This window comes from Lolium rigidum, chromosome 3, assembly GCF_022539505.1.
Source record: "Lolium rigidum isolate FL_2022 chromosome 3, APGP_CSIRO_Lrig_0.1, whole genome shotgun sequence".
Lineage (NCBI taxonomy): Eukaryota > Viridiplantae > Streptophyta > Magnoliopsida > Poales > Poaceae > Lolium > Lolium rigidum.
The window spans coordinates 288,082,587-288,105,987 of NC_061510.1; the positions used below are offsets into that span (position 1 = coordinate 288,082,587).

A 23,401-nucleotide genomic window follows, 5' to 3' on the forward strand; every position below is an offset into this window, starting at 1 on the left:
TGGGTCAATTGGAAAAAGAGGCGAATGAAGTTCACGCACCAGAAGCATCGAATTCAGCTACAAGGGATCCTCGACAACCAGGCTGATTGCCGTCCTGTATCCGCAGCTAAATTGCATGGGTTGCTGAAGAGGGGTGCGGTGACTGAATGTGTGCAAGTGACACCAGTGCACCAAGAGCAAGAACTGAACTCTCTAACAGCAGACTCGACAGTTGAGGCAATTCCCGTTGACATACAAGCTCTCTTACAGGAATTCGACTCCATTTTTGGCGAGCCACAAGCACTTCCGCCACCACGTGCATGTGATCACCGTGTTCCATTGGTGCCAGGGGCGCAACCTGTGAATGTGCGGCCGTATCGCTATGCGCCGCACCAGAAAACGGAAATTGAGCGCCAAGTCATAGCGATGTTGAAGCATGGAACAATTCGGCACAGCTCGAGCCCGTTCGCTTCACCTGTTCTCCTAGTTCGCAAGAAAGATGGCTCATGGCGTTTTTGTGTCGATTACCGCCAGCTCAATTCTCTGACAGTGAAGAACAAACATCCTCTCCCTGTGGTCGACGAGTTACTTGACGAGTTAGCGGGTGCCAAGTGGTTCAGCAAACTCGATCTTAGTTCTGGTTACCATCAGATTCGGATGGCGGCAGGAGACGAGCACAAGACGGCGTTCCGCACCCACCAGGGACTATATGAATTCCTGGTCATGCCATTTGGTCTCACAGGCGCACCAGCGACGTTCCAGGGCGTTATGAACATCTTATTTGACAAGTTGCTGCGCCATGGAGTGTTGGTGTTCATGGATGATATATTGGTATATACTCCATCTCTCGAAGAACATCGGGTTCTTCTCCGTGCAGTTCTCCAAATTCTGAAGGACAATCAGCTATTCATCAAACCATCCAAATGTCTGTTCGCACAGTCAAAGCTCGAATACCTGGGGCATGTGATTAGTGGTGAGGGTGTTGCTACCGACCCAGAGAAGATTGTTGCTGTGCAGACCTGGCCAGTACCCAAGAACTTGAAAGAGCTTCGTGGATTTCTGGGCTTAACTGGATATTATCGCAAGTTTATTCGCAGCTATGGCGTGATTAGTCGCCCTTTAACTGAGCTCCTGAAAAAAGGGGTGCCATTTCAATGGACACCGGTGACAGCTACGGCGTTCCAGACACTTCAGGCTGCCCTAGCTCAAGCTCCAGTGCTGGCCATGCCAGACTTCACGCAACAATTTGTGATCGAAACTGATGCTTGTAAATATGGAGTGGGAGCAGTTTTGATGCAGAATGGACATCCAGTGGCATATCTCAGCAAAGCCCTCTGTCCGAAAAATCAAACATTGTCGACTTACGAAAAGGAATGCATGGCTATTCTCTTAGCCATTGATAAATGGCGCTCTTATTTGCAACACCAGGAATTTCTCATCAGAACAGATCAAAAAAGTTTGTTGCACTTGGCTGAACAACGACTCACAACTGGCATTCAACACAAAGCATTTGTGAAACTGATGGGGCTCACCTACAAGATCCAGTACAAGAAGGGGATCACTAATGCAGCTGCCGATGCTCTCTCTCGCCGTCAACACACATCTGAAGTGTTGGCGATTTCAGCAGTGGAGCCTACTTGGATACAAAATCTGATCAGTGGGTATGATGAGGACCCTGCAACAAAAAAATTATGGGCCGAACTCAGTTTAACAGCTACAAACGACAAAGGTTACTCTCTAGAGCAGGGTGTGATTCGTTTCAAAGGGAGAGTATGGGTAGGGAATAACAAGACAGCACAACTCCACCTCCTCCAGGCCCTGCATGCTAGTGGCATCGGTGGTCATTCAGGTGTATTGGCTACTTACCAACGCGTCAAGAGACTGTTTGCTTGGCCAAGAATGAAGCAAACAGTGACAGATTTTGTGAGTACTTGTTCAGTTTGCCAGCAGGCAAAAACAGAGCACACGAAAATGCCAGGTCTTCTCCAACCCCTCCCAGTTCCACCCTTTCCATGGCATACTGTGAGTCTTGATTTTGTCGAAGGTTTGCCCAAGTCCCATGGCTATAATGTGATTTTGGTGGTAATCGACAAACTCACCAAATATGGGCACTTCTTGCCCCTGCGACATCCATTCACAGCTGCCCAAGTGGCTCAAACATTTCTGGATGGAATTTACAAGTTGCATGGACTTCCTCAGTGCATCATCTCTGACAGAGATAAGGTTTTCACCAGTTCTCTCTGGCAGGAATTGTTCAAACTTACCGACACCCAACTGATGATGAGCTCCGCTTACCACCCCCAAACTGATGGGCAGACTGAGCGGCTGAACCAGTGTATGGAAGCTTTTCTTCGCTGCTCTTCTCATGCAACACCAACACAATGGGCAAAATGGTTGCCGTTGGCAGAGTACTGGTACAATACTTCCTATCACTCAGCTCTGACTCGTACCCCTTTCGAGACACTCTATGGGCACGTACCTCGGCATTTCGGTATACCACCAGAGGCAGCAGTGCACACTCCAGACCTGGAACAAATGCTGCGCGCCAGGGAAGCCACCATGGCGCTACTGCAACAACAACTTCTGCGTGCACAAGAACGAATGAAGCGACAGGCCGACAAACACCGTCTGGAGCGCTCCTTCAAGGTCGGCGACATGGTCTACCTCCGGCTCCAACCCTATGTGCAGACATCCATTGCCCGTCGCAGTACTCAAAAGTTGGCGTTCAAGTTCTATGGACCATACAAGGTGATCAAGCGGGTGGGTGCGGTGGCGTACAAGCTGGAGTTGCCAGTCGGCAGCAGGATTCACGACGTTGTGCACGTCTCACAACTGAAGAAACATCTGCCTCCGCAACATCAGGTCAGTGATCTTCAGGCACTCATGCTCATTGATCCTGATCAAGTTCTGCAGCCCTTGTCCATTGTGGAGTCCCGCTCAATTCAACGGGGCGGCGTGGCCATTCCCCAAGTTCGTGTCACCTGGGATGTGGCCACACCACCTACATCAACTTGGGAAGACGCCTTCGCACTCCAGCAGGCGTTCCCTGATGCCATGGCTTGGGGTCAAGCCATCGCTCAAGGAGTGGGGCATGTCACAGTACAGCCCAAGCCCAGCAGTAAGGCCCATAAGAAAAGGCGCAAGAGACAGTTGGGCCTCGCCCAACTTGGAGAACACGAAGCCAGCGATGCGAAGGGGATCGATCAATGAGTATAAGGAGGAAGGGCTGCGACAAGAGAGGGGAGATTAGTGAAGAAAGTGAGAGAGAAACACCCACTTGTATCCCTAAATCCCGTTGTAACACTGGATCTCGTACTCTATGTCCTAGATTACAAGTGATAGCGTAACAGTTATGTCCCAACGCTCGCAGGACGATCCGCGTCCAGGACTTGAGCTGCCGCACGACGACGCTGGGCTCCTGGGTTTCTTGTGCGCGTCCCACCTCTCGACAGAGTCAGCGCGGCTTGGCTTGGGCTTGGACTTGGATACGAAGGAAAACGGCAGGATGATGATGCACGGTGACGGGGAGACCGTGCTCCTCGCTGGGGTCGGGAGCAGACTGTTAAGGTCTAAGCTCGATGGCAACACACCAAACGGCTTTAGATCCGATTCAGCTATATTGCTGCAGCTGGATAAAGTTTACAGAGAAGGAAGGAGGAGGGGAAAGAGAGACAGCGATACACGCAATTCATCTTCAATGCCCTTCCGGATCGTGCTTCTATTCTTAAGTAGTATCCCATTTAGACATGGGCACTGATGGGTCAGCTCATACAAGGCTTATTAGCCACGGTCGGCACGCAGGCCCATCCTTCTTGGTCCTGCCATACTTGCCTTTGGTCCTCTAGAATGCTTGGTCCCGACAATGCCTCCCGTTGGATTTCCTGCTTGTCCCCAGCGCAGGAGCATCAGGAAATTCTTGAATTAACCGGTACTTGTTCTCCCAGGTTGTCCAATGTTCAGGTAAGGAAGTCCAACGTACTTGCACAAATGGTACCGTAGTCTTGCCAACCTGAACATGTTTAGTATCCATAAGGCGAGTGGTGTAATACCTGAGTTTGGAATGAGGAAGTTCAATGGCAGATCGTGAGACAACTTGCTCAGCAAGCGAGGAATAGCCTTCTTAAGCAAAGAAACATGGACGATCGGATGGATTTGACTTCCGGAGGGCAAGTCTAATTTGTATGCAACGAGCACTCTACTTTCGAAGGATTTTGTATGGCCCAAAAAACTTATAACTCGGTTTCGATTTGACCTGCGCGCTACGGAGGACCGAACATATGGTTGGAGTTTCAAATACACCTTCTCACCAACTGCGAATGAGCGTTCAGTTCTATGTTTGTCCGCCTGGGATTTCATGCGTTGTTGCGCCCTCAAAAGTTGTTGCTGTAGAAGCTTGTTCATTTCAGCGCGGTCCTGGAGCCACATATCCAGATCAGGAACTGAAGTATTGGCACCATCCATAAGACCGAAATGCTTCGGTTTGTAGCCATATAGTGCCTCGAATGGAGTTCTGCCAATCGCAGATTGGAGGGTTGTATTATACCAGTGACTTCGCCAACGGCAACCATTTTGCCCACTTCGAAGGACAAGCTTGTGTCATGCATCTCAAATAGGTTTCAACACACTGGTTTAACCTTTCCGTCCGACCATCCGATCGAGGGTGGTAGCTGGAACTCATATTGAGTGTTGTATCTCGTGAGTTTGAAAAGTTCTTGCCAAAGGTGTGAAGTGAATACCTTGTCCCGGTCAGAGATGATTGCTTTTGGAAGGCCATGTAATTTATATATGTTGTCAACAAACACTTGGGCGACCGAGAGGGCAGTAAATGGGTGAGCCAAAGGAAGGAAGTGTGCATACTTGGTAAACTTGTCAATGATGACCAATATTGTGTCAAAGCGTTGTGACTTGGGCAGTCCTTCAATGAAATCAAGGCTTATCATACTCCATGCATCGCTCCGGTACAGGAATGGGCTGTAGCAGTCCCGGAGCCTTGGTATTCTCATGTTTTGCTTGTTGGCAAACTGCACACTTGGAAATGTAATCTTGAATTTCTTGTTTCATGTGAGGCCAAGAGAAGAGGGCCCGCACTTTGTGGTAAGTGGCATTGACTCCATAGTTTTAAATAGCCGGCTATAGCCCCGCTATAGCCCGGCTATAGCCTTTCGTGCAAAGTGCGGCTAAAGGCATTCGCGTGCTAAAAGGTGGCTATAGCCCGCTATAGCCTGGCTATAGCCTTTTTCGGAGGTCGCGACTATATCCTATAGCCCGCTATTTAAAACTATGATTGACTCCACTGTGGCCGCCAATTGCACTATTATGCAGTGCTAGTAAAATTGCTTGTTTGGCTTCAGTTTGGTTCCCTAGCCACACACGCCCCTGATATTTTATTATGCCATTGTCCAAAGAATATCCTTGATTGTTTGGACTTGTAACACTGAGTTCCGTTAACAATGCCTTAGCACTTGGGTCTTGCGAATAACTATCAACAATCACTTCAAGCCATTTTGGTTGGCTGACAGACACAGCTGCAAGCCCATGAGAAGGCACTTTCCTTGATAAGGCATCGGCGGCTCTATTAGTGCTGCCCATTTTGTACAAGACTTTGTATTGAAGACCAAGCAATTTCAGAAAAGCTTTGTGTTGAATGCCATTAGTTAGGTGTTGGTCCTCTAAATGAATTAGGCTGCGATGATCAGTGTATATATCAAATGGACGATGTTGCAGATATGACTTCCATTTGTCCACTGCGAGAATGATGGCAAGACATTCCTTTTCATATGTAGAGAATCCCTTAGCCTTAGTACCCAGGGCTTTGCTTAAATAAGCGATGGGATGACCAGTTTGCTGCAACACCGCTCCAATGCCAACATCAGAAGCATCAGTTTCTAGGGAGAATGGCTTACTGAAATCCGGTAATGCCAACACAGGCGCATTAATAAGTGCTTCTTTCAAAGTCAGAAATGCTTGTTGTGCTGGTGGAGACCAGATAAATGGAATATTCTTTTTGAGCAACTCCGTTAATGGCTTGCTGATCGAGCCATAATGTCGAATAAACTTGCGATAATACCCTGAGAGGCCTAAGAATCCCCTGAGCTGCTTCACGTTTGCAGGTACTGGCCAATCACGAACTGCTATGATTTTACTTGGGTCTGTTGCAACCCCAGATGCACTGATGATATGCCCCAAGTATTCTAGACTTGGTTGGGCAAACGAGCATTTTGACTTTTTGATGTATAGCTTGTTGTCTTGTAACAGCCTGAATACTTCAGTTAGATGCTCTTGGTGTGCCTCAAGTGTCTTGCTGTAGACTAGTATGTCATCCATAAATACTAATACACTCTTGCGCATCAGAGGAGCAAAAATATCATTCATAGCAGCCTGGAATGTGGCTGGTGCGTTGGTCAAGCCAAAAGGCATGACCTTGAATTCCCAATGACCATGATGAGTCCGAAAAGCTGTCTTATACTCATCTCCAGGTACTACTCTGATCTGATGATAGCCTGAGCGCAAATCCAATTTAGTGAACCACTGGGCGCCAGCTAGTTCATCTAATAGCTCATCTACAATGGGGAGAGGGTATTTATCTTTGACTGTGATAGCATTGACGTGCCGATAGTCTACACAGAATCTCCATCCACCATCCTTCTTTTTTACTAATAATACAGGAGAAGAATACGGGCTGTGGCTTGGTTGAATTATCCCTCTGCTGAGCATTTCTTTGATCTGCTTTTCAATCTCATCCTTTTGGGTGGGGTTGTACTGCATCGGCTTCCTATTAACAGGAGTTGTTGCTGGAAACAATTGTATTCGATGGTCGAAGGGTCGATGAGGAGGTAATGTGGTTGGTTCTTGAAAAGCTGCATCATTGGCTTGCACCAATGTCTCAATAACTGGTGGCACATGCTCCTTTGGTTGTTTTGGTTCAGATAACGTTAACTGAATGAGTTGCGCCACCCCTCCATTCTTGACAAGACCTTTCAACTCGTTTCGAAGTTAACTTGGGACAAGAGGTAGTGTTGTCTCTGATGCCTCTCAAGGTTATGCGCTGACCATTGTGCTTGAACCTCATTTTTTTGCGTCTCCAGTCTAACCACATTTGAGGGTGCTCTTCTAGCCACTCCATTCCAAGAATCATATCATAACATGGTAAGTCCAACACTCGGACGTCGGTGGAGAACACTGAACCACCACTAGACCACTGAAGTGATGGAACTAAAGAATCACTTATCATGCGCTGGCCATTAGCAACTTTGACTCGCACTGGTGTCATAGGCTGCACAGTACAATTGAGCTTCTCAACAAGAGACTGACTAATGAAGTTTGCATCACTTCCCGAGTCTACTAGAATGAGTACATGCTGCTTGTCAATGAATCCCTGCAGTCTGATTGTCCTTTTTCCTTGAGTACCTGCCATGGCACAATCAGAGATGACCGTCAAATCGTCTTCTTCTGTGTTGGAATGTTCAGACTCACTTTCAGCAGAATTGCTATCAGACTCAGTGCCAGACGACTGAAGAGCATTACAAAGATCTTCCATCACGTAAAGAGCGATGGTCTTTGGGCATTTATGACCTGGAGAGTATTTGCCTCCACACTTAAAGCATTCACCCTTGGCGCGGCGTTGAGCTTTCAAAGACTCAAATTTATCTGTCAGTTTGCCCGAATGAGTACTCTTTGTCTGCTCATGGTGATTTGCATCAGCCGGAGTAGTACCAACAATGCCTTTGCCTGCATTATTGTGCCAACGCTTCGGTTCATATTTGTGAGAAGACCGCCGAGAATAATGGTCCAGCTGAGATTCCTGCAGGAGGGCAAGAGTAACAGCCGCATCAACTGTCCTCGGTTTATGCAGAATAATAGGTGCACTAATTTCTCTTTTCAAGCCCTTCAAGAATTTGGCTACGAAGAAGGTATCATCAAGGGTATGATTGTGGACTAATAGTTTATACATCAATAGCTCAAACTCTCTATAATAGGAGTCTACATCGAGGTTTGTCTAATGTCCAAAGTTTCACTCATATCTGTGAAATATAAGTCCTTGCCAAATTTTGCGCAAACTGCGATGCAAAGTGCCACCCAACTGTCTATATCATGTTGGGCCTCATAGGTATTTAACCATAAGGCAGCAGTGCCTGTGAAATGCAGTGTGGCATATGGGGCTTTATAGTGGTCAGGGACAGTGAACATTAGGAAGTATTTCTCACATTTTTCTTTCCATAATATTTTGGGATGGGAACCATCAAATTTAGGGAAGGATGTCTTAGGCATATGAAATTCACGATTAAAATCTCTATCACTCCTATCATGCTGAACCCTAGCATTCTGGTAGTGTGGCCTAGCAGGGTGATCAGAAGTAGAATCAAGATCAAAAGTAACTCTGGGCAATTGTAACGCACCATTGCCCAGGGATTGCTCTGGAGTTGTCGAAACTCGCTGAGCAATACCCTGATTTGTTGTTGCAGCACGGCGCCCATCTGGGCCAGGGTTCTCACGGGCTGCAGCAGGTGTGGACATCTCAAGAGTAGTGATACGCGCGCCCAACCCTTCCAGTGAAGTACTCATCGACTGAACAGAGGCGTCGATAGCCGGTTGCCAGTCCTGCAATTCCACCATCGTGTTGAGGATGCGATCTTGTGTGGCCCGCATCTTGTCGGTGTTCGTACGAATCTCCCGACACGCCATGGTGTTTTGCGCTGCCGCCGCAGCTGCCTTGTCCGCTGCCGCAGCTGCCTGCTGAGCGGAAGCCGCCGCCTGCTCAGAGTGGGTTTTGAGGTCGACGATGCTGCACTTGAGTTCGGTGATATTATCGGTGTTCCCCTTAATCGCCACCATGATATCTTTCATCTGCGCGGTCGGCGTCGGAGACAGGCTATCTCGAGCGCCGCCGTCGCTCCCTCTAGGATCGTCATGCGCTGCGTCAAATTAGGCTTCCCCGTGGTGTGAACTCCGAGTAAATCCGACCCGACTCAGTACACTTTCGTAGTTTTGTGTCGATTTGCAAGCAAATCAACACCTTTCGCCCTGGTTTTACGGATCTACCAAGAGAATCGATCACACGGCAACAAGAGAACCCAAACTGCACAGTCAGACAAAGGGTCGAACAGGTTATCTGCGCAAAAAAAAAAAACTGGCGATTTTTTTTGTTGGGTATTTTTTTTTCTGGATAGGATCCAAGGATCGGTAGCTCTGGATACCAACTGTTAAGGTCTAAGCTCGATGGCAACACACCAAACGGCTTTAGATCCGATTCAGCTATATTGCTGCAGCTGGATAAAGTTTACAGAGAAGGAAGGAGGAGGGGAAAGAGAGACAGCGATACACGCAATTCATCTTCGATGCCCTTCCAGACTGTGCTTCTATTCTTAAGTAGTATCCCATTTAGACATGGGCCTGATGGGTCAGCTCATACAAGGCTTATTAGCCACGGTCGGCACGCAGGCCCATCCTTCTTGGTCCTGCCATACTTGCCTTTGGTCCTCTAGAATGCTTGGTCCTGACACAGACCCGGCAGAAGAGCTGCGGCGGCCTTGGCCATTGCTCGATCTACCGACGCCATCGATCAACGTCTTCTTGGTCCAAGAAACACCAAGGCGCTGGGAAGAGATCGAGAGATGCGCTTGGACGGGGCACGAATTGTTGGATGATCTGATGAGCTAGGGTGCATATTTATTGTCTGCCACTCCTCAGACTCAGAGATGGGTTCGGACTTCGGACGTCGTCTCCGAGTCGGAGACTGCTGCCTACGAGACCGATCGATCATGCATGTAGATCGGCAAACCGCCAAAGAGCAAATCAATGCCGCGTTCAACTGACGCTGCTAAGAGTTTCGGATTCGAACTGTCAAGGACGTGGGATGTGACTAGGCCGGCGGGGTCTCTGTTTGCAGCAGCGGCGCCGTGGCCGGAAGCGGAAACCCCAGCGAGAGATGCGAGGCTAAGCTTGGACAACTCGTCGTCACCCTGCCTCGTTGTCGCTTCCCCCGATTCGTTGACATCTCCTCCGCCGCCGCACCCGCTGCGCCAGCGCCCACCCCCTGTTCGACGGAATGGCCACGACGGGCACTGACAGCAAGCAAAATGGCGGCAGCGGAGGGCGGGCGGAGGGCAGGGGTGGACTTGGAATCATTTATGTCATAGGGTTTTGAATGTAATTTGCATTAATGTTGAATTGTGCGTGTAACAGCTCACTTATTGAATCTTGAATCTTGGAGTTATACTTTTAGTTGGTATATCTGTTTTAAAATATTTCACATCAGAGCTCAAACACAAAGAAACGATTCTGGATTGTTTCTTTCAATTAACACTGTGTTTGGAATTACAATCCTGTTATATCTCGATTCACAAGTTGAATGTGATCTTAAAATATTATATGCTGGACCGGTGGAATACATCAATGACTAACTCGGATTTGTTTTCAATATTTTCATGTTGATATGATGCTGGAGTTGAAGTATTTCCTCCTTAAACCAACCATGAACTGATAGGGCTTAGAAGCTATGTTAAATATCTGTAAAATGTTGTACTGTATGCATTTTGGTTTGTTCCAGTGGTGTCTCCCTTACTGAGCCATTTAGATTTGTTGTTTCCATATCCTACGTAACATCCGCCAGCATCTACAGCAAGCGATATGCAATTTCTAGTGTTTCGGGTTCACAGCAGAATAGACATGTTTTATGAGTAACACTGGCGTTTCGTTACATTTGTCTCTAGTGAGTAGTCGATTATATGACTTAAACATCCACATGAAAATATGAACTCTAGGGTGCTGCATAAGGGCAGGAATGAAAATCTGTGCGACGCCCCTGATGTTCACGACAGCATACAGAGGCTGGACATCACAAGTTCTCCTTGACATATCCGTACACAGCTTTAATTCTGCAAGTTATTAATGGTTTGTTCTAGACTATTGGTACTGCTATATGTAAAGTGTTTATTTTGTTCACTCACAAAGCAAACATAAGAACTTACCATGCTATGAGACAGACTAAGGTATTCAGATCATCAGATTAGGTATCCATGCTCTTGGCCAATTTGGTTTGATGATCCAGAGTAGACACCTGTTTAAAGCATCAACCTTAATACCCCAAGATAATCTGACATGAAACATATGTTCAGACCTTGTGTTTTCACACTGAAGAAGGTATCAAGGAAAGAGCTCCTTCTTGAAATACACTGTCTGACAGTTAATATTATCTCTACTACTTAAAAAGAACGAACGTGTTCCCCCTTCTCCCCTTACTTTCATCGTCCTTTTGGTCGTCCGTCCCACCAAAATAAGGAAAGTCTCACGCTGCAATCTAGCAATCAATCAGTCAATATCACTCACGCTGCAATCTAGCACTTTGGTCATCCTAACTTTTCCAGAATATCAACTCGCGCATTTAATCAGCCTGGGCCGCTTTAGGAATCATCAGCCCCGAAATCACGCTATGGTAATCTCACAAATACCGTCCTCAGACATTTACATAATAAACCCCTAAATTTCATAAGACCATTTCGTCCTCCCACTAAACCACAAGATTTCAGAAAGTTTCCAAAATAAATGACGTGCACCCAAACTCCATGATTTCATCCTACATAAATCACATTAACACACCGCTGAAATCCACATATTTGAAAAATGGAATGGGAAGACTCCATAATTTCAGCCTACATATTTGGAAAATAAAATAGGACGTCTAGGAAGATTCCATGATTTCAGCCTATATAAATCTCATTAATACATCACATCCACATATTTGGAAAATAAAATGGGACGCCGGGAGACAATTATCTCTCCTTTTGTTCCCCAAAAATCACCATCGCTTTGATCTCCCAGACTCCGAAACATCCCTGCCACATTGTGGCGGCGCTACACGAGCCTGTCAGTCGCCGTGGGCGAGTCTCTCCGGCACCGCCGCCTCGATCCTGCACGTGCCGTCGGCCGCCAAACACAACCCTGCTCATCGCCGCCGCGCGAGTCTCCGCGACACCGCCGCCTCGATCCAGCATGTCGTCATCCGCCACGAGCCAGTAAGTGATACCTCCATTCGAGCCTACCTGCCGATGTCGCGCGAGTCCCAACGGCGCCGCTGCATCGACCGTCAACGCCGTCGGACTCCGCGAGCCAGCACACGAGGCCGCCACGCGAGCCTAGCCGCCTCTATGTACCGCAACATGCCGACCTTATCAGAGACCACGGCGGCTGATGGTAAATGTTTTCGCTACATTGACAAGCTCCAGAGATTATTTAATAGTTTGGGCCAGGTTTAGAGGAGTACATAGGCTTCCAATTAATTTATTGGACACTGATACTTTTGTAATATCTCAATTTTTACGATAGCCAGATGGGCAATCCTCTCCGAGGAACTCAAATCCTGAGATGGTGATCTTCTGGTAATCATGATTGTTACTTGAGTTGTCTTTATGATCTATATTATGGAATTCAGAAGTATCGGCTGGGGTGCTCTTTAGCTCGCGATCTTGTGTCACTTACTCCTCCGGCGCCACTTCCTCCTCTGGCTTCCTCGAGGAGATCGGCGAGGAGGAGATCAGTCGATGCGCCATTGAGGTGTCCAGGGAGATGATGACACGGCCCTGACCCCACTGATGGCCACGGGCCACGACATCACCGGATCTTGCCGTCCCAGGACCCGAGGAGGGTGAATTGGTCGGAGGAGCTGATGACACGTGCTCGCGTGGAGGGAGGATAGGGCTAGCACTAGCAGATCAACAACAGGGTGCGTCAAATATGGTGTTTCTTTCTAAATCATCACATTTCTAAATCATCACATAAGGTACAACTGTAGGTTAATCACATCATTTCCTTTTTTTTCATGTAACTAGCCACGGGTATCAACCAGACTATCGTGAGTAGGTACCGGTGTATGCTAGACATCTATGGGGAATTCAGGTAATAAGGCTCAATACTGCTATACTAGCCAACACCTTTTTATTTATGAATGAATTATCTTTGGGCTTCTATAACCGAATGATAGATATAGATATTAGGTCGTTTTGTACTGATAAACATTACCGAGTTATGAGCAAAAATTTGGAGCATTAAAGGAAAAAAAATATTATAGCTCTACCGAAGACCTTTTTTTATTACGCTTCATTCTGACCCTCTTTCTGCTTGCATATGTACATCTATATGCTAGGGCTGTGGTCAAAGTACAAAGGCTGTGAGGATGTGTGCATGTAGAGGGGTAAAGGCAAGAGCTACGTACCTCTCCATGTTCCCGTTCCGCGGTCAATTATATTTCAGATGTGATGGTCGATGTGGGCCTTTTCTCCTCTTAGAACCAGAAAAATATGATCTTCCTCGAATTAGCATCCTGATTTAGTTCAGTTTTGCAGGTTACAGTCGTGGCCAGGTCTCGATGTGTTGAACTGCAGTGTTGATTCTATTAAGCTATTGTGGTAAACAATAATGTTTTTCGTCTTGATTGAAAGCATTTTATTAAGGCCAGATGGATAAATTAGGATAATTAAATGGTAGGTAGAAAAAGAGAGATATTTGCGCCCCTAATCGAAATCTCAAGAATATGGATGTTTCTATTACTCTGTCTATGTAAATAAAAAAGCATACATTCTCTTAGATACATTCTCTTTTGCATTTGCAACTTTGCATGTGTCTTGAAGACAACCTTAGGCTACTTAGAAACAATCTTTCACTTTAAGCTTTACGTCATGTATGAAACATGATATTATTTTTATTTGTTTCAGGGTCTTTTCTAAAGATGTAACCGTCAAGATGTATATGGATTAAAAACGAAATTAGTCAAAGGAAGACAGCTTTGATTTCAAATGCATATTAAAGTTGTTTTCTGAAGTCGTCTTCTGCAAGATAGGAATGAAGTGAAATCTTGGCATGCAGAGATAATTATTGGTTGTTGCCTTCATAATATGATGTAGAATTACATTTCATATTGATCTATCTTTTAGGCAAAGTATTTTTCTTGCAATATTATCTAGCCATCCCTTTTCATCGTGTGAATTTGCAGTGTGTTTTCTTTGCATATGCGGTAAAAATTTCTATATTGTATCCCGTAGCAACGCACGGGCATTTGTACTAGTAGTATATACAAACAAAAATTATAGATAAAAGTGAACAGATATATCTATATAAGAAAACATGGTATGGCATGTCGTACGACGGTGTCCGACAAGATAAACAGATATGTGCAGAGAGACTAGATAACATGCATTGAAAATGGAGGACCAAAGCATCTATGAATGTGCAGCAGTCAGTCAAGACGCTCTGTATGAGTTGACCCTGCACTCCTGCAGCACTAGGAGTAGCTGGTCGCGGAGTCTTTTGAGAACCGGAAGCTGAATGTTATGAAAAATTGGCCAAGAGTTGAGTCACGAGGTGCTGCTGCCACTTATGATCTGATGCTGCTGAACCTGGATGTGCTGCTGCTGCGCTGGGATCTGCTGGTGCTGCTCTAGGATCTGCTCCTGCCTGACTGCAACATGCTCAAACATGCTCTTCAACTGAGCGTTCTTCAAGGGCAAGACGCGCCGAGTCCAGGCTTGAGAAGGTCCAGCTCCCGGTTCCTGAGGAAAACCCTTAGGCTATGTAAGGCTCAACATTATTGTTCTAGTTATTTATTAATCATCAAAAACTGCAAGATAATACAAGTATCAACACTCAACTAACCTTCAGAAGATCCAACACTATGCTCGATATTGATTTCCTCAATATGTATGTCATTGGTACTCAAGAACGTTAATATTTTGTGAACCCTCTCATCCATCTTCTCACACTTGATTTCAAGTACCTTGGGTGTGTTAGATGCAAAGGGTTGTCCTGTCGACTTGTACATTCCTTCAGTTCCCGTTAGAATGCTGGGTGACTGTGGAGCAAAAATACTACATTAATCATGAATGATATCTTAAATGAGAGCATCTATCAGATTTATGACACATGTACCTCATTAAGCTGGATGGTAAGCTTCTCTAGCACAGGTGTATGCTGAAGAAGGCACATGAGCGCACCAAGATTGGCATCCATACACCACTCACCGACTAACAAGGTCTTTAACTTGCTAAAGGTTGGGCACCATATCAAATCTCTTTTGAAAACATACTACAAAAAATGTAAAGGATTAGGCATATCTCAAGATTTTTTTTTTACTACAGGGTGCCAGGGCACTGAAGTAAAAGAAGCTCACCACAAGTATTGAAAAGCAGACTATGATTTGCAGATTTGGGCAAAGTAAAAAAAAAGCTTCTAACCGATATCAAATTTTATAATTTCACTTACAAATTCATAACTTATACTTTTACCCACAGTATAACATAAAAAATGTATCTAGTAGTTCTCGAACCTGAATGCATATAACTGGTCATTTAAGAAGCTGATTTGGTAGATCTATACCAGTACAAACATTAAATCCTTGCTTGCTAAGCAAAAGGTATGATTTCAGAAGACAATACAAAATATGATACAGTCAAGGAAAATTTTATATAAAGTGTACAGATGCGCACAAACCACTTGTATAGGTGCTACTTCACAAATGTTAGATGGTGATATAGTGTAGAAAACCCTTAAGAGACACAACCTATCACAGTTCACAAAAAAAATAACAATACAAGTTCAGAAAGAAGTAAATGCAAACATACCACAGAAGGTTCAGCTGTCAAGTCCAAGCTTTCAGCCTCTGACAAACCATTGAGAATCACACAATCTCCGCTGCCATCATTATTGGCACCACAAATTTCACAGGTATCATTATCACTGAAACACGAACCGCCATCTTTTTTAGCACAATAATCATCACAGTCGGCAAGTTTAATTGACCCTGTTACTAATGATGGCATGCTTTCAAGCAAAGGAGTTCTCCCCCACAACTCAGTTAATTCCAGTGCAACGAGGCCTGGGGCAGAAATTCGAGCACGTGTCGTTAGATAAAATATGCAGTCAAGGATGGTCAGCCGTTTTAGGGAGTGGGACATGATCATGTCAGCATGGGTGTAGCAACCCTCTATCCGTAGCTCTTCCAGTGCTGGGCAGCCCGAAAAATTAAGAATGTGGTCATTTAGCACAACATTACAAAGATCCAACCTCGTCAAGTGACATGAGACAAGAGGCAGGTCCTCCAGCTCAAAGATATTGTTATCATGGCTTAGGTGGACGGTGAGGGTCTGAGCTTGGCACAACAGAGCATGTCGGATCCATAAGTTAACCTCGGGTACATCCTGGCTCCGGAAAGTACTGAGTTGTATCTCACACGTGTGCAGAGACGCGCTGCGGTCGCGGAGGAGCAGCAGGTGGTTCACGAACTTGTTGAGCTTCCTGACACCCTGCCTGTTCAGCGTCCTCCCCTCGCTCGTGATGCGCAGGATTGGCATGGACTTCCAGAGGCCGCGCCAGCGCCTGGCGAGCACGCAGGTCTGCACGGCCTCCGCCGCCGACAAGAACGACAGCACATGCTGCAGGACCTCATCTGGCAGCGCGTCGATCTTGTTGCCTCCACTTGCCACAGGCACCGGCCTCCGCTTGCCAGAGACCGTTGCTTGGTACCTCATTATGTTGAACAGCTGGGGAGCGCCGGCGATGAGAACTGGATGGAAAGAAAAAACAGAGATCAGACATGGACCAAATGCTAACTCGTAATGAGACTCGTGAACTAATAAGTAAATAAAAAGAATCATGAACTCATGGATCGGTTAGACCAGTTGCACATACCAATTGCATAGGCCAATTGCACATACCAATTGCATAGACCAATAGCACAGAACAATTGCACCGACCAAGTGCACAGACTAATTGCATAGACCAATTGCAAGAAATCGTTGACAGGAAAAATGAAAAATCAGAAAAGAAGAAATGGCAATACTAGACAGGGTACCGGATGGAGGAGGAAGGAGATGGTAAGGAGAGGAGGGGAGGGGAGGAGAACCATACCTGCAGGCGTCGCAGGTAGATCTCCGGCAGCGGGAGATGCGACGGGCCGTGCGTGCTCGGGCGTGGCGTCTGGTGGCGCGTCAGGTCGGTTCAGGAGGGCAAAAGGAGCGTCGGGGTGGGGGGCCTCAATTTCCGGCCGGCGTGCCGCCGTAGCCCGCCAGAATAGGGCGGCGGGGCGGGGCGGAAGCGGAACCCTACTACCCTAGGCAGGCTGCACTCCCCTGTGTGCCTCGTGGAAGAGTCGGGTTGGAGGAGAAAAAAGCCAAAATGCTCAGTCAGTTCATTGGAAAAGGAAAGCAATCTCGGTTGATTAGGATTCAGTTATTTTTCTGAACCATCTTCCGAAGGGCTTATACATATAAACTTTTTTCGAACCCATATATTCCCATGGAGCGGGCTTACAGGAGCGTTTGATTGCAAACCCAACGTGTGCAATCCATTGTTCAAGCGATCAAGAAAATGCTTCGATCCATCATCACGAGTTCAGGACGTTTCCGTCTCTGGAATGTCGGTAATTGCTGACTATGTCAAAGAATTAAATTATTTTACTGATACCGCATACTCCATCCATTCCATTATTCTTGTGTTTTTGTTCAAATTTAAACTAAAACCACGATAAAAATTATGGAGCTTGAACAAAAACTAGGACAAGAATTATGGAGCGGAGTAAGTACCATGTACTGTGGTAATGAGCTTGACAATCATCAATCTTGAAGGAAAAACGATCATCATGATATTAAAGCAGAATGGAAGTATGTAATCACTACCACACTGATATACGGCAGAATGAAATTACAAATCAAACATTGCGATGCAACTTTTTCTAATATTCAGAACGGGGTAAGCAGTTTCCATCTCTGTTTACAATCTTGCATGAAACGATATATAATGAACCTTGCATCTTGTCAATGTTCTGGAGCTGATGATTGATGAAGTGGGATTATAGCAGCAGATGATTGATAAAGCTGGATTATAGCAGCAGATGATGATATATCAGTCCATGTAGAGCTGACTGTATTTCAGTAACATGCAGTCTTTTAATAAAATACTGTATCGGCTAGGCCTACGAGCATGTGCAGCCAAGTCAGTACATCTGTACATGCATAAAATTTGCAGCCATCCAGTGCAATGTCAAAGTTAAAACAGAGCAGGTACTCATATCCTTTGTAGATAACTATAAACAAAATTAAACATTGACCAGGGTGAAGGATATTTACTAGTAGTACTCGTACACCATAGTTGGATAAACAATTGCAAGACTGAAATGTGAAATGCAACAGCCACACAAAGCTTAATTGTTATTTGCAGCAGTGGGGTTCAAGAAGGCAACAAAATCTGTATGTAATTAATCTAGTTAATCTTTTAATGGTATACATGGCTTCATAGGGAAATCAAAAGAAAATGGTTAGTGAAGGCTCCCTCAATGTAGAAGTATTGTCCTGCACTACTAGGCTACTGACACAACCTGTTCATATAATCATAGTTTCAGTTGATTTTGCACAACTAAGCCGTCCAAAGTGTACTATCTATCACAGCAGATGTGCACTGAAGTTTGTGTTCCCCATTCCAGCGTTTAGCGCCCCTTTTGAAGGCAAGAGAGAACTAAATAAAGTACTGCCTCCTTTTCTCACAAACCACTATCTTCTTCCCTCGCACACTTAGAAGTGGATCCACAACCTTCTGTCTTTGGTTCGGCACGAGTGCCAATCTTGGGACCAACATGCACCAATAATTTTTCTTGTTACTCCCTTCCCCAATTGCTTTGGTGTCATTTACATCCCCTTCCCCCTCTGCTTGGTACCATTGACAAATGCGCATAGGTCCTCATGCAATCAAACTTATTGGGCTGTCCTGAGAACCTGCCCAGGAGCACCAGAATTTAGCTCTGACTGGAATATTAGCCTATCCAACTGAACCAGTAGTCGAGCCAGATAGAGAGATGTCATCCGACTCCCAATCAAGATTGCCACATGATGTCAGAACTTTGGAAAGCATAAAGTCATCAACAGTGTGTCCTTCTTGCTGCATCAGGTACATGTACTTAAAAGCCTCTTCACAGAGGCCATTCTGAGCAAACCCTGTAATTATCACTTTCCATGTTACCAGGTTGTGTTCTGGCATGGCGTCAAAGACTCGTCGAGCTTCATCAACTTTGCCACACCTCATATACATTTCTATCAATGAGCTTCCCACAAACACATCTAAGAAAGCAGGAGTCTTGTTAACAACACCGTGAATCCTCCTTCCATCTCGCAGAGCCTCGAGTTTTGCACATGCTTTCAAAGCTGAGGAATACGTGTAGGTATTTGGTGTCACACCATCCCATAACATATCATCTAACGATTTAAGAGCTTCAGCACTATGACCAACACTATTGTAGCCCGAAATCATAGCTGTCCAGGAGATAGCATCGCGGTCAGGCATTTCTTCTAGAATTCGTGCAGCATACGTATACTCTCCACATTTACAGTAGCACCAAACAAGCGTACTCCCAATTTGAAGATTCTCTTGAATGGAATTCTTTATTATATGTGCATGCAGTTCCTTACCCAGACAGAGCGATCGTATAGAGCCACATGCACTAAGAAGACCAACAATGGTGAGGTTGTTAACAGACACTTGTCGCATCTTCATCTGTCGAAACAACAGGATAGCCTTTTCACCATGGCCACTTTGCGCATAGCCAGAAATCAGAGAAGTCCATGTAATGGTGTTTCTTCTGGGCATCATATCAAACACTGCCTGAGCATCAAACACTTCGCCGTTTCTGGCATACATGGTAACAAGAGCACTGCCGACATGGATGTCATCTTTGTACAATTTCTTCACAACGGCACCATGCAGCTGCTTCCCGCATCGTAAAGCCTTCTCTTCTGCGCAAGCCTTGAGGATGCTGCACACAGTGAACTCATTAGGGAGAAATCCTTCCGAGACCATCTCTGGAAACATCTGAAGGGCTTTATCCCCGCGCCCCTGCTGCACATAAGCCGTGATCATTGTTGTCCACGAGATGACATCCCGAGAGGCCATCTTATCAAACATCATCAAAGCACTGGCAAGATCACCGCACTGAGCATAGAAGTGTACGAGGGCACTGTCAACTATCACATTTCCCCACCTTCCTTTCACAACACAGCAGTGAACCTGCCGCCCCAGCTTAGCATTGCGATTTCCGCCGCAGGATTTCAACAGGCAAACAAAACTCAAGCTGTTACCTCGCACCCCACTGCGCACCATATCCAGGAAAAGCCTGGCGACCTCAGCGTAGTCACCTGATTTCTGATACCCATTCATCATAGCCGTCCACGACACCACGCTCCTATCGGGCATTCTGTCGAACACCTTCCTCGCGTCTGAAATCTCGCTGAACCTCACGTACGAGCTGATCAAATTATTGGCCACGAGAATTCGAGGAGCATCAGGAGACCGCACGGCAACCCCGTGCACTTTCCGGACATCAGCCACGCTGCCGCAAGAAGGTAACCTGGAGGCCAGCGCATCTACGTCCGGGGAACCTGCCGAGTCCGCCTCAGGGTCTTGCTCATCCGGAGGGCAGTAGCCATCAGCTGGGTGCGTGCCGGGATGCAAGGAGTGTACCTTAGCCCGGGAAGATTGCGCTCTGGAGTATTTGTGCTCGACCTTCGCATTGCTCTTGTGCTCGCCGGAGCTGCGCACCCTCCGCGGGAAGCTGCTCGGCTGGAATAGTGGGAGCGAGAGAGAGCAACAGAACAGCATCTGGATTCCTCAACCCCGCTCCGGCGCGCGGTTGAACCGGAGAGCTAGAAGAGGATGCGAGGACAAGACACCAGCAGGCACGGAGTGGTGTTCCCGGTGGTCCCCCCGGCCTGCTCCGGGAGGCGAGGAGCAAGCGGCGCAGCGCCGGCGGCGGAGGGCGGCGAAGCGAGATGGGTTGAGTGGATATGGGGAGGCTCGGGTTGCTGAAGGTGCTGTTCGGCGTCGCTCGCTCCGGCCGCCGGCGAGTGGCGTCGGAATTGTGGGGGTGGATGGGTTTTTGGTTTTATTTTTGGTGGATTTTGGACTTGTCGAGCGAGTGGATCAGGGTTTAAGAGTTTTGTTCTTTTTTCTCTTTATTATAAATCCGTCTTATTTCTCATGAGTGAAGGTGACGCTGTGGACCCACGCGGCAGAGCAAAAAGCCAAAAACGCTGACCCTCCCTCACTCGACCGAGTACTACCGCTCCGCCAATGGAACCATGTTGTTTTTGGAAGAGCTAATTGCATGGGACATACACAAACTTGTCCTGGACGTGCAAACACACCCAAATACTTGCAAAATGGGGGTAGGTGGTACACAAAGTTGTAAGTCGGGTGCAAACAGCCCCAAACAATCCGAATTGCACTGTTTGGAGGGACACGCTCGCAGTTGGTGTATTTGCAAAAACCTCCCCGGATTCATCTGAATTCACAGAAGCCCACGGTCTATCTCTTTTTGTCGCGCGATGTCGCCACTGCTTCCATTAGCGCCGTCTTTCTCGGCACGATCACGGGGTGACGGCCGCGCCGCCAGCGATCCATTAGCGCCGCCATGCCTCCCCCCTTCTCGGCACGATCCTGGAAGAAGCTCCGGACTATGGTACGGCTTGTTCCTCCCCCCTTCTTCCTCCCCTGCTGTTGGTTTTTGCCTCTGTTTCTTCGTTTTCCGCCATGGCCGTGCGAGCTCGTTTCGTCGGATCGAAGTAGGGTTTCATTGAGATGGTTTAGGTGATGAATTATACAAGGTTTTCCCGTAGTTCATGGAAGGAATTACTCATCTGTCGCGCAATCTCAGTTCATCTCGGCAGTTGGTTTCTGTTTTTGTGGCCATTTTTTCGATTTGTGACAGATGATTATTAAGAGTGTTATAACTGATTGTAGTCGGTTAGTGACGTTTGTGGGTATGTAATCTTTGATAAAGTCACAAATTTGCGGTAGTAGAACGTGTAGGTTGATTGGACGAAGCTGCACAAATTTGCTCTGTTTTTGCGAAATTCAATTAACTATTAACTGAATTTTTTCAGAGACTTCAGACTCAGAGACTACAGATTAGAGCTTACACACTAACACATAGATCAAGGATTACAACAGTACCTATTACACATTGGCTCATTATTCATAGGGTCACACATTCACACATCTAGTTCTTGCTTGACTTACCATGGATGCTTTTCTTAAGCTTCTTTGCAAAGCTCTGCAACTTCTTCTTGATGCGGCACAAAATGAGCCCAGCAGTAACCTCTTGCTCTAGGTCTTCCAGCGCAGCTACAGCTTCTTGCTCCATCATGGCTATCATATTCCTCTCTTTTGCTGCTTCCCTCTCCTCAACACTCCTTCTATGATACACTATCACTTCTTTCTCTCTGGTTGGCAACTCTCTAGCACTACTGCTCCTACTGAACTGAGATTTCTTTCTGGTACAACTGCTCCTCTTGCCCTTCTCACTCCAGGAAAATTCCATGACTGAAGTAGCAAATCTGTTGTGTACGGGCATATGCATTCACCATATTTATAGTGGAAGAGGCAGGATGTAGACAATGTTACACAAGCCAAAGAGTATTTTGAGCACAATGTAGACAATGTTACTGTCGAAGTTGAGCACAATGGATTCTTCTGTGGCTTGGGAATGGACAATTTCTATTACATGCAGCCAACAGTGGAGTATTGGGATGATTGCAGCACAGAAACTTGGTCAATTGAGTGGATTGATCAGTTGCTTCGACAGATGGGGTATGAGAGGAATGAAAGCATGACAGTATACTGGTGGCTGCCTGATAAATCACTCACTGATGGTCTTGTGTCCATACAGACAAATGCAGATGCAATGCATATGAGTAATGATGTAGGTCCTACTTGTCATACATTGTATGTGTATGTTGATCACACAAATTTTCTCTAGCACATCAGGCCAGGTTTAATTGTGAGACTAGATGGAAATGCAGATGATGGAAATGCAGATGATGCAAATGCAGAGGAGGGAAATTTAGAGGAAGGAAATGCAGCAAATGGCAATGCACCAAATGGCAATGCATCAAATGGAAATTCAGAGGAAGGAAATGGAACAAATGGCAATGCACCAAATGGAAATTCAGATGAAGGAAATTCAGACATTGTAGATGATTCGGATGGCGATGCTTGATTCAGATTTCATGGACAGTGACTATGATGCAGCAGATGGTGATGATGATTTGTTCATCGACAATGTGGACCTTGAAGTACAGGACAACAATGAGCACCAAGATGTTGATGAAATAGAAAATGATGCAGCTCTAATTGAGGATGATGATTTGCAGCTAACAGCTGAAGTGGAGGGACATTTGCATAACAAGTTCAAGGTTTTCAATGCAGCTGTTGACATGAACAATCCAGAGTTCAAGATGGGAATGACATTCAGTGATGTGAAGGAACTCAGAAATGCATTGCAAGCATACATCATAAGAAACAGAGTCCATGTTCATCAGATAAGAAATGAGCCAAAAGGAATTGAGGCAGTGTGCACAGAAGGTTGCACTTGGCATATAAAAGCTTATGCTGA

The 23,401-nt window shown here is 46.1% G+C and overlaps 2 protein-coding genes across 2 annotated transcripts; both read right to left on the minus strand.

Moving 5' to 3' along the window:
- Positions 1-14,060: 14,060 nt before the first annotated feature.
- LOC124699632 lies at positions 14,061-16,363 on the minus strand. Its single transcript, XM_047231904.1, has 4 exons — positions 15,588-16,363; positions 14,896-15,051; positions 14,623-14,818; positions 14,061-14,519 (listed from the first exon to the last, which is right to left on the minus strand). The coding sequence occupies exons 1-4, from the start codon at positions 16,314-16,316 to the stop codon at positions 14,440-14,442; spliced, it is 1,161 nt and encodes a 386-aa protein (XP_047087860.1). The 5' UTR covers positions 16,317-16,363; the 3' UTR covers positions 14,061-14,439.
- A 1,833-nt stretch (positions 16,364-18,196) lies between these two features.
- Positions 18,197-20,607, minus strand: LOC124699633 (pentatricopeptide repeat-containing protein At4g18520, chloroplastic-like). Its single transcript, XM_047231905.1, has one exon. The coding sequence runs from the start codon at positions 20,605-20,607 to the stop codon at positions 18,775-18,777; it is 1,833 nt and encodes a 610-aa protein (XP_047087861.1). The 3' UTR covers positions 18,197-18,774.
- Positions 20,608-23,401: the final 2,794 nt, after the last annotated feature.